Raw genomic sequence first — 12,001 nt, 5'->3', positions numbered from 1 at the left:
TGCTTCCTGGTAAGTTGTAAGCACCCAAAAGCCTGCTATCAAACCAACCCAAACTGTTGCAGATGTAACTCAAGAAGCCTCTGCAGGCTCAGGACCGGCTCTGGGAGCCGCTGCTAAGAGCAGCATGATCGTCCTGAAGCTACTAGGGAATGTGGCTGCCGGGTGCCCACATTAGTGACCAAAGCTTGCTGCCCTGACTGGTGTACAAAGTCTGTCTTCTCCAGGTAAACTAACGCTGCTAGTAGATCCTATTAAACTTGTTTATCCTCAAAACAGGGCGGTTTGTCTGAACTGCCTGCTGGAGACCCTTGCCTTGCATCAGCCTCTGAACTGTGCCCGGGTTTGGGAGCAGGTGAGCTGGCCTTGCAGCCCTCCCCCTTCTCTACTCCCCAAGGGCCTGACTGCCTCTTCAAATCCCAGCTCTGATGTGGCCCAGCTGCACCCCTGCAGCTCAGACTGCCAAGGGCACTGCAAAGCCATGCAAAAGAGCTGTGTGAAAATATAGAGAAAGGCAAGAAATGTAAAACTGAAGACAGAGGAAGAGGATTGTTGAGATGGGGATCACTGGCAGCCCAAGGTTTCAAGAGGGAAAACATCATCATGAAATGGTATAAAATCCAAAAGGAAAAACTGCAGGTTTAGTAGGCAGTCATTGGGTGAGGGTCAACAGCTGGGTCATCTGTGTGCTGATGTTGACATTACTGGTGAAAGATGGCAACAACAACCCAACTGAGGGAGGTGCAGAGGCTAATACTTCTCCTCTCACTGGTGCTGGCCTGGCCAGGAAAGTCTCTTCAGATGCCTGCTCTGAGGTGGTGAGTACTAATGCTCAACCTAGTAGTTAGTTAAATCTCAGCTATCTTTTTTGTGGGTTAGCCAGTAAATAATTGCTTCATACCCTCAATCTGCATACATCTTGCTGGAAGAGTATCTTCATGCATGGCTAAAGATGCTCAAACGCACTCACTCAAAAGAGGGATGGTAACAGCCTGGACTGAAGCTACGCCTGGAGCTTGCGATGAAGGTGTCCCAGCGCTTGGGAAGACTCCTTACAACTGTATCATCTAACCATAGAGATGGAGCCTTTGTGTTGTCTCCACACACAAACCAGACTTGTTTCCCTCTGGATAGTCATTCATGTCTTACTTTAATGACCTGTGCTCAGTTACTACTTGCCCTACGCACGTTGCAGAAGATGGAGTTTGTCTGCAGGGAAAAACTGTTGAAGACACACCAGCATGGCACTGAAACCACCACCGTGCAAAGCACATGTTTAAGCTTAAGCGCATGAGGATCTTTCACTGACAGGAAAAAAAAATTTCCTTGCTGGAGTTACACATCTCTCTATAGGATCCAGAAGACCAACTCCGAGCTTAGCCACACAGGTACACCCTGAGCTGCAGTGGGTAAGGCAGGCAGGGACCTGAGTTACACACCAGCAGTGTGTGTCTCAAATTTGGTTTGAGCCATGAGATACCAAGAGACTGAGCACGTTAGGTCAGGCGCATCCCTACACTGACATAGGATACAGCTGCCAGGGCCAAGCTGGTCCTTCTGCTATGAACTCAGCGCAGGCCATGTCCACTTAGCACAAGAAAGCTGTGATTTGTTTTACAGTAGAGACATACCTAGCACAAGCAGGACCTCAGTTAAACCATGGGACATTTAACAGTTCAAGTCTCCTTTTACTCCCTTAAGTTACACCCAACAATCCTCCATAGGATGTTGTTCTCATGCTCTACCCTTCCCACCCTGCTTGTATACTAATGCTGGGCACTTCTTTTATCCTCAAAATAGGTCAGCTCCTCTTCTGGATTATTCATTTCTGTATGTTTTCTCTGAAAGCTACAACCACAGCCCTATACTGTGGCTCCCTGGTACATATGACCAGAGCATAGGATTACACAAGCATGACTTCTGTAGGGAGACATCACACACTTCCAGCTTCACAACCCCTTGTAATATTTTCCAAATGCTCCCCACCTTATTAAGCAAAATGAAAGCTTTAAGTTGGTCCAAAGGCATCTCAAGGCCTTTCAGTTTCAACTGAGTCTTATTCACTTTGCAATTCTGTTTTATACTCTGCCAGCCCGCATGTAATAAAAATCAGGGAGCAATTTCAGTTTTAAATTTCATTTGCCACATGTGATTCCATTTACCGACCAAGTCCCAAACCTCTCTGACTTCCTTTTGTTCTCTACAGGTTGTTTATTACTCCCCATAGTTTTACACCATCACAGATTTTTTAATAAGTTACATATTTCCATCTTTCCCAAGAATGCTAACAGAGAAGTCAGGGGTTTATTGAATATCTTTCCTAATTGCTACAGTCTCTATCATATCAACACACTTATATTAATCTGAAAAAAAATTGTAATACATAAATCATACCACACACAAACTTGCCATGTCTACAGTATAGACACAGATGCTACTATGGATCCAGAAAAGTCTTTTCTGGATGCCTGGTAGTTGACTTCTACTTTTACTTTGCTCCCTCTCTCTGTCCCTGCTCCCACAGGCAAATGACTGACCCCACCTAAGATATACCAAGTTCACGCCTGGCCATACTGCTGGGCTGCTTATGCCCTGGGCCAGTGCTTCTCTTACAGTTTTTAAACCAATTCCAAAAGGTCCTGCAGATAGTGCATATGTCCTGCTTGTCTATTTCTGATCACAATTCATACAGTCAGAGACAGGTAATCCCATTATCTGATTTGATGATGCCAGTTTTGTTTCACTGTTAACGAATCCCTGCTGCCATTTCAGGACATAATCCTGATTTACTGTAGTATTTGTTATTTCTTTAACAGAACCTGGTTGGATTAAGAAAAAAGGCTAAGACATACACACAGATAAACTGAACATCTATAGTTATAAATGCTGAAATTAAATAAACAGACCGAAATACCTAAAAGTTTTGGAGGGGACATAAAGCTTCATGCTGCAGGACCTAAATCAATCTAATGAAAGAGATGAAATTCTCCTCCTGGCCAGATCACAACAAAAACATCTACTGCAGTATGGTTCACCTCTTCTTCAGCAGCTGGTGTTGGTCACTTTTGGAGATAAGCTACTGGAACAGATGGATTGCGTGATCTGGAATGACTGTGGCCCATCATGGGTAAAATTCAGATAGGCCATGGCTGCAAAATATCCTGGTTTGGATTAATTGTTGCAGATGCTAACGTAAGCAAATGACCAGGGGCTTCAGCATATGAACATCAGTTTGGTTTCTTGACATAAAAGCAGATAGGATAAGTTCTTCCTGTCCGTTCAAAAATGATACAGAAGCAGGTCATAACAAAAGTAGTACAAGTTGCAGCAATGTCTCATTTGTGACATGCTTTACACACAACAGTGCTACCTCGTGTGACCAGAAACAAAGACACAGAATCACAGAATCAGATCAGAGCCCAGAGTCTCATTTTCTTTACAGAAAGGCCATGAAGAGCTGCAAATCACATGCATGTAAATATTCATATCCTTTCACTGTGTAACCAAGCTCCTGCCAAATTTAAGGTACAGCCAATCACAATATAAAAACTAATATGGACAGAAAAGCTTGTATTCTAAAACCAGACATGACAGGATTAAGAAATTGCAATAATTTACCTCCAAATTCTCAAGGGTCACCCTTCCATCTTTCCAGGTATTGTAAGAATGTCTTTTGTACTTCATCTGTTTTAACTGAAGCTTGTCTAAGTGAATGCTGTGCTTTTCAATGGAGGTTATTTTGATAGCACAGGTATTCTCTAGTCTTTACTCCAGAGTTCTCAGTCCTATAAAGAAGCATCTTGCCCATACAGCTTGGGCTGCAGATCCTTCTTTATAAACAGATCTTTCCTTAAAATAACTACCAAGAAAGAAGCAAATTCTAAATCAAGCAATAATCGCTGCATTATCCAGTCTTATTAGTCAAAGTCGACCTTAGATACAATGTGTGTCATTGATTACAAATGATCAGAGTTTGTCTCTACTAGGATTTAGACTGTGGTACCTCATTGCAAAACATACACTTTTTTGCAATGGAGACAGCAGAGGTAAGATACATATCACTTTCAATTAGCAGCCTAGAAGCCAGCGATCTATCTTAGATAGCTATTTCAGGAGGGAACAAATCACCCCCAACAGTGAAGCGCTCTCTTCCCATCTGTTAATGACAGGCCTAGATAACCAATTTAGAAGGCTTTTAGAAGACTAGAGCTAGAAAAACGAATCCTTTCCTTAGGTTTTGGTGACCAGAAATCAGATGAACATCTAGGCTAGGACAGAGGTCTGGTTTGGTTTTGTTTTATGGGAAAGACTCAAATAAATCTTTAAATTACATGGCTTAAAATTTCTTAATTTTACAAAGGAACATTGGTTTTATTGCGGCAGATCTGGATGAGACAGAAGTTTACTGTGTCCAGGGCAAATGTATCACCAAACTGTGATGTTTCCTCTACTTGACGATTTTATGACGAGTGATTTCATTATAAAAATCAAAATTCTTCCATCTTTTCCCCAAGGGAGGACCACTCAAGTTTTTACCACAGTATTCGAAACTGACAGCCTACCACATCACGATCATTAATACCTTTGACCAGTCTACTCTGGACACACTACAACTGTCTGTTCTAAGCTATGGTTAATCACAACACTCTCTAGGTTGATCCCTACGCTGATTCCCCAAGAAAATGAGGGCATTCTACATTTAATTTTTTTCCTTCCAAGTTCCTGTTTGAGACAAAAAAACTGGAAAGAATTAAAATGACACAAGTAAGAGCTGAGGTGTGAAACTTAACAATGGGATGCCTGTACCTGCAAACCACATCCTTTGTTCCCACTGCCAGCAGTGGCTGATGACTAAGTCAGAGCAATAGTTTTTTCTACCAAGGCCTAAAGTCAGCTCTCTGCAGCCTGAGTAATCTCCATCAGTAGATGCTACTATCTCTAAAGCTGTACTGCTGTCATCAGTCACTGTGGTGTGGAGAACAATGTCCTAACCCAGCCTGCACGACATTTGTCATCAGGATCATTCTCTGTTCCATGCGATTTGTAATTATATTATTGCACAGAGTCTCACTTCCGAAGAGTAGAGAGGATGAGGAAGGACATGGTACAATACCCACCTGTCTCCTGTACTCCCAAGTGGGGTCGTACACCTTCCATCCGTTTTCTGGGAAAACCTCTTTGTATTCAAATGCAAAAAGTGGCTGAAAGAAAGAAAATTTACCATTAAGAGCCCACCCAGAGCCCATTTCCAGGATGTCTGATATCTCAAATAGTAACTCATGACTGGTCCTTCTTTTTTCCCACTGCACTACTTTTCTTTTAGGGCTTTGTGAAAAAGATTAACATGTTCACTGTAGCAGACAATTAGTACAACAGTGCACTTCCCTCTATACCCCTGCTCTTGCTTGTCTAGTATCTAGTACTTCATGGACAAAAGGAGTTTATTATTAAAGAGAGAAAGAAAAGATGACTTGGGCAAGAACGGTCTTACATATTAAGAACTAGATACTTTCAACCAGTACTTGAAGCAACAATTGCAGTGCCATAACATGACAGAGCTGACTAATTGCATTCCAGATCTGGGGCAGTGCAGTCACCATTAGCTGTAAACCTCTGATGAATGTCACTGGGCTTTGAGTATTTCTCCTGTTATGAGGATGTATAAGTCATTCTCCATGCATGAAGGAAGCCAGCCCCACAGTAGTAGACTTTTCCTGTGTTCTATACAACCTAAACTCTTACAGAGTTAATTCTAAAACAGATTTAAAAACCAGCATTTCTCCTCCTTCAACAAAATGCACCCCATGTGAACCCTGTACCAAGTAGACGGGACTGAACAAAACAGCTTACTGCCACTTGGTGTTTTTTGGTAAAAACTGAAAAGAAAATACTTACCAGATTATTTGAAACTGGGAAAGCATATTTCATTAGGTTCTCAAATATGGATCGTCTAGTTCTCCCTTCAGGCTTATGAGCAAATCGCAAGTTTCGAATATCCTAGGAAAAACGAGGCAAATCAAATTGCAGATTTCTGAACCGCTTCAAAATCCAAAGAAAATCCAAAAGCCAGCATTCAAAATAGGGTCACATCATGATGCTCTTTCTAGTACTGATCTATTATCATAGTTTGGTCGCTGTTGTATTGCAACTCTGGGTTTGGTTCAGCAGTTGTCTGCAACCTCCAGCAAAGCTTGCCACAACTGCTGAGGAGCCAAGGGAGTGCACAGGTGCACCTGCAGCATCTTGTCTTCACGTGAAGCTCTCTACCTGCCAAAAATCTAGGGGAGAGGCCTGTTCAGGGACAGGCTATCTCTGATTGGCAGGACTTTGTGAGACAGACCTCCTAGCTCTTACTGGGTTCTCATGCTGAGCTGGGCCAGAAGACAGCTGGAAGGGATTGCCTCACAAAGTACCTACTACTGTGCATAGGGAGCTAAAGTCCAGCCAGTTTGGTGCAAAGCAACCAATGTCATCTCCCTTTAAAGCTTCCATCTCTCAGAGCACTCAAGAGGATGTCCTGAAACTGAGAACTCCTCCACTTTGCACAGCTGCGCAGTTTCCACAAAGAGTGGTAACCCAGGACACCCTTTCCGTACTTATCTACAAAATAAAATTCGGGAACTAAATAAAGCATCTCTAAGATGCTAAGATTTTCCAGCCAGGCCTACAACTCAAACACTTGTAGTAAACAGTTTAAAAGCCACCAGCAGGAAATGAGCTATCAAGTTCAGGCATATGAAGATGGTACAGCAAGTCAGAGAATGAGATAAATGGCTAAAGACTTAGCTTTCTCACAGAACTGAGATTAGGTAATTGGTGTCAGACAGAGAACATTTCAGGATGCATAAGCTGTATTGCTTCTACTCTGTTATTGCACTAAACTGCTCTGCATATCCTGGGCCAAGCAGGCTGGCGCATATATATATATATATATATATGCTGTGTAGGGCCAGAATACCCATCACATAGTCTGTGCCTGGGTCTCCCACCCAGGGAAACAATGGAGTTCACTCCAAACTTGACCACGTGTGCAAATCTACATATAGGCAAAATGGCTGAGGACTAGGAATCCAGATCAAAATAGGGAACAAATTAGCTTGCCAGCACAAGCACCCCTACGCTAGCCAGGGAGGATCATGACTGCAACAGGACAAGGGAGCAGCTGGATGATTTGGTATAGATTATATCAATTGCTCTTGACTCAGCACACCCGCAGCCTGCAAGTCTGTTTAGCTTCCTGGTGCCTCAAAATCACAGTGGTGACCAGATCAGTTTGGGACTCCTTTTCACTCCTCCATCTGCTCTTATCCAGCAAGTGGCATCCTTTCAGCCTTGAAGGGGCTTTGACAAGAGCTAAGCAGCACAAGACCTACAAGATTCAGAATCCAGCTCTCCACACATGGCCACCAAGGAAAGCAGAGGGGCCATGGCCTGGCTGAACAGCGGAGGTATGGATTTAGGACTGGAGGTGGTGGCTTTATCTACTTTGTGGGTCTATAGTAAGGAGGCACAAGGAGGTGAATTGTTAATTTTTATTGAAGTTTGCATTTCTCTCTCGAGAGGCACATGTGAAATATATACTGCCTTGAAAGAAATGAAAGAACAGCCTCAAGGAGGACTAAAGGCTACTTGCCAGTCCCTCACCACAAAGCACAGCAGCAGGTGGACATAAGCTAACGATTTAGGGGGAAATGTGCCCCTTTGTTGATCTTGAAACGCAAGTGAGTGTAAGGCATCCCATATTCCACAATGACTGGCCTACTTGGAATAGCCTGTGGACAACCCTGAGAACTGCATTAGTGGGATGCAGGTGGATGTTTCTACTATGAAGAAAAGACATTACCTAGCACAAAGCCTGAATAAAGGACTGGATCTCATCTCAAATGAGTGTAGCTGGAGAATCCTGAAAATTACTTTTAAAATCAGATGGTTTTTGAAGTGTGTGAAGTCATACTGACTGAAATGTTTTGCAGAACTTCCTACAGTACTACAGAGAAAACCTTTTAAAATGTATGTTCCCCTTCCCCTACTGTGAAACACAAATAGAAGTTTACCTTGCACACAATCTCCAGCCCGTAAGAATTCTCACCACGACTGGAAGCACCTCCAATTTTCTCCACTCTGTTGATTACACCTAAAGATGCATCTAGGACAAAAGGAGGGTCCTGTAGACAGTTGAAATTTGTGAGTTTAAAAAGGGGAGGGGGAAAAATCCCCAGCTCCTGCTTCCTTACGTCTATATTCCCAAACATATAGCTATGATTCACACAGAATTACTCTCAAAGAACACCTAGGTCTAAAGATTGAATAGACAACGAAAGCAGAGAGTTTCAAAAGCTTACCCGTTCCATGCTTTTAAAATACAGTCTATAATTGGTAACAGTAAGGGTTCCTCTGATTGCTCCAGTGAAGGGGCAGATGTAAGTAACATCCTTAGCTTAAAAAAAGAAAAAAAAATTTGTTAATTTCATGGTTATTTTATGGAAGTAAATTATGACAGCAACAATATTTGGGGGCTCTACTTTTCAGGTCATGAAATGAAAACAAGCTTAATCTGGGGTTCTAGCTTAGAACTAACAGGCAATTTTCAGTTCTGTGGAGAAGGTAAGAGTTTGGGTATAAACTGAACTCCAGGCAAGTACCATCACCTAGAATCCTACATTTGCACAGAACTGCCACCCCTGTAAAAAAAACAGTATTCAGCTGCAACCTGTTTACTCTTACTAAGCAATGCATTGCCAGTAGCTGAGAACCATGCACAAAAAGAACATTTGAAGCTGACAACAAGCTGCATAAAAACCAAGGATCATCGGCAAGCTGGTTTGTGCCACCAAGGACAGGAAAAGGCAGTTCTCCTACATGTGGCTTTTAGGATGCTTGGGTCCTTCTGCACACCCTTGCACACAGAGTCAGCCCTGGATGAAGGCCCTCATGCTAAAAGCCAGCAGAGGTACAGCAATTTCCAGCAGCCACAAATCTGTATAGTACCCAACTGCTCGTGATTTTAAGTCTGAAGTCAGCGATCAAGTTACTCTGCAATAACTCAATTATTTTTGAGCCTGAGTGATGGTGACTCAAAACAGTCCCCTTCTTAAAAGACCCCAAACATTTCTCACTTGTTCCAGCAAAAGGTAAGAGGTACTGCTGGTTTTCCACAGCAAACACCTCCCCTAACTGCCCTTCTGTTTTACATCAATTAAAAACGCCAACATTTAAGTCATTCCCTTCCCCCGCCATCGCCCAGCAGTGACCCATCACATCTTCTGCCACTGAAGCAGTTGGCTGGCTGTGCTGTGGCAATAGTTTACGCTATCACCGCCAAGTAATGACACCCCTCAAACACACAGAGATCCTTTCAGCAGACCCACTGACCAGAGCTGCCAGATCCATGAACTCCCTGGACCACCTTAATAACCTTAAGCCTTCAAACCCTACAGGATCCATTTTGCAAGGGCTGTGTGAAGTCAGCTTGCCTCCCATCCAGGTGACAGTCACCACACACATGAGGTGTAAGGTTACTGGGGTGTCAAGATGGGGATCTGAATTTCTTCTACCTTTATCCCACGAGATTTAGTGTGGAGGGAGGGAGGAAGAGAGATTGCCTTACTCCAGGGCACTGGCAACTCATATAACTAAATCATCCTCACGTCAGCTCTACTTCTGAATAGTCTTCACTGACTCTCGATATCTGGATATAGAGAAGGATCCTTAAATATCAGGAGTGACTAATTCAGAGCAAAATACGTAGCACAAAACTTTTGGTTAAAAATAAAAAAAATATATATATACACACACGCTAGCAATTTCATTATTTATTTATTTATTTAAATTGACATGCATTTGTTTGAAGGACAATTAAACAGAAAATGCTTCTAGCCAGTTCTAATTAAACCAAGTGTTTCATTATTGGCCGATTATTAATCACTTCTTTTTCAAAGACTAGTTTGACAGAGGTTTGAAAGCAGACTTATGAAGCATAATAAGGGTGAGGGCAGCCTGTCTGATTTTTCCACTAGAGTTCCCATTATTCAAAATGTAATTTCAAAATGTTTAAAAAAAACCCTCCAAAATTTACTAATAAGAGAAGTGTGCATTTACATCTGAAAAGGAACAGGATTTCTGGGTAAAGAGGGAAGGCACTAGAAAAATGTTTTCCAGGTAAGGAATCCCAGGCACAAACAGTGGCCTTGCCAGCTTGTAAGCCACATCACCTTTCACATTTGCATTTTATTAGCTTGGTTTCCTAAGGAAACAATTTTACTTAATTACACTGCACATGTACACATGTACCTACACACATGGCTTGTCTGACCTAACCCTACCATGGTTGTATGATTTCAGCAGTCTTTATCTGATAAATAGGGATCTCCAAGGCATTAAAATGCTTCACTGTTTGTTAGAACAGATGCCAGGTATAATAGAGAGGCTGTAGGCTGTACTAGTGCTACTACCAAGGGAAAGTCTAATAAGCTCAGTCTTTGGTAGATATAAGAGAACCCATATGGGAGAAAGATACTGGAAACCAGGATTTACTAATTCCCCTGCCTATAGAATTCTGTTTTTTTATAGGGCCAATCTTACCCTAGATTATTGGGTTGGCTGAAATAATTTCTCCTCCCTTTCCTGTAAAATACAAAGAGAATTACATTTGCCTTTCTTGACACTTTTAACAGGAAATAATTATTGCTGATGAATAATAAAGATTTCCTTTTTGCTACCTTTAACTTCTTGCTGGACCAGGCAGCTGCTGTCTGGCCTACTCCAAAAGCCACCCAGTCTTACAGACTTACATGGCTCCTCACATCCTTTGCCAACTGATAAAACATTGGTAACTCTGATCTCTTAAACCATTCCCCAGGAACCGTTCAAAACACAGTCTCGCTGTCAGAGCTAACTGTGCCTGTGGAGTGAGTTAGAAGTCAGTCTGCAGTGCGTGGTTGGAGTACAAGTTCAGAGTCCTTAGGAAAGGAGTAGAGAAAAGAGCATTGAGGTGGGGTTTTTGCTTGGTTTTTGGGGGTTTTGGGGGGGTGGGTTTTATTTGTGAGGTATTTTCAGATTTATTTTTTTGTGTTTTTTTTTTTATTCTTAGGACAGAAGTTGCACTCTTCCATATATAATACTTTAAGAGCAAGGCAATATGTTAAACTAGCGAATGCAAAATCTTTCACAGAAAACTAATCAAGAGGCTTACTCAGACTTTCAGACTGGAGTGCATCAGCAAACCTGATGCATGTCCGAATGTCTTGATGAAAAAAAAAACAGCTCCATCCTTGTATCACAGCAAGTTTCCTGCAGCAGCACTGTATCCTCTCCTGCAGTCTGTGACAAAGATGCGACACACAATCGTGCTGTGTCAACCTAAGAAGTTACCCTATGGCAAGCACAACTTGAAACAGTCGAGCCACGTCCTCTCAGGAGGCAGTAAATGCAAAGCTCTGCAACCTACCTCATCACTCACACTAAAATACATTGAATTGCCTTGTATTTGCTACATGCTAAGAGGAGACATATCATTACCTTGGCTCATCTGATGCGCAAAAACTTGATTAATGAGACAACCTGATCATGGTTCTCAAACCATCAGCAATTTGCTGTTGTTGGTCAATGACCGCCAAGATATTTTGCTCTATGGATATTTTATTTGGTCAGCAAACAATAAGGAATTTCCTCTTCACGTACCCATGTCTTTAATGGTTTCTCCTGGTAGCAAAGGCGGCTCTTCCATTTCGGCCAATTTATTAGTCTCCCTCAGGACCTAGGCAAAAGATAGAGGTAGAAAAAGAAATTCATTACATTCTCATAAACTAAGAGGTTTACACTTACCTGCAACGGGTCAACTATATCAAAGACAACAAATATTCAAAAATCTTGAGGTACTGCCTAATGTCTCAGCCCCTGAAAGGTCAACACAAAGTATGTGAGACACCTCAGTGCAGTCCTTGAGCATACTACTGGGCCATGCAGAAGTGTTTAAAGCAAGCATTGTCTGTAATGGAGAAGCTGT

The 12,001-nt window shown here is 42.2% G+C and overlaps 1 protein-coding gene across 7 annotated transcripts in view; it reads right to left on the bottom strand.

Annotated features, from left to right (window-relative positions):
• Window positions 1–12,001, bottom strand: part of MTMR2 (myotubularin related protein 2) — a 64,087-nt gene that overhangs the window by 15,173 nt on the left and 36,913 nt on the right. For 6 of the 7 annotated variants that reach the window (XM_074860216.1, XM_074860218.1, XM_074860221.1 and 3 more), the window contains exons 3-7: window positions 11,677–11,752; window positions 8,340–8,434; window positions 8,052–8,162; window positions 5,893–5,994; window positions 5,115–5,198 (exon numbers count right to left, since the gene is read on the bottom strand). In XM_074860216.1, coding sequence (XP_074716317.1) covers window positions 5,115–5,198; window positions 5,893–5,994; window positions 8,052–8,162; window positions 8,340–8,434; window positions 11,677–11,752 — 468 coding nt within the window. Of the gene's footprint in view, window positions 1–5,114; window positions 5,199–5,892; window positions 5,995–8,051; window positions 8,163–8,339; window positions 8,435–9,551; window positions 9,602–11,676; window positions 11,753–12,001 lie in introns of those variants that run through there. The other variant, XM_074860220.1, reaches the window with a different exon arrangement.

The sequence above is a fragment of the Strix uralensis genome, chromosome 2, assembly GCF_047716275.1.
Source record: "Strix uralensis isolate ZFMK-TIS-50842 chromosome 2, bStrUra1, whole genome shotgun sequence".
Classification (NCBI taxonomy): domain Eukaryota; kingdom Metazoa; phylum Chordata; class Aves; order Strigiformes; family Strigidae; genus Strix; species Strix uralensis.
This window is presented reverse-complemented; position numbering and strand designations above follow the sequence as displayed.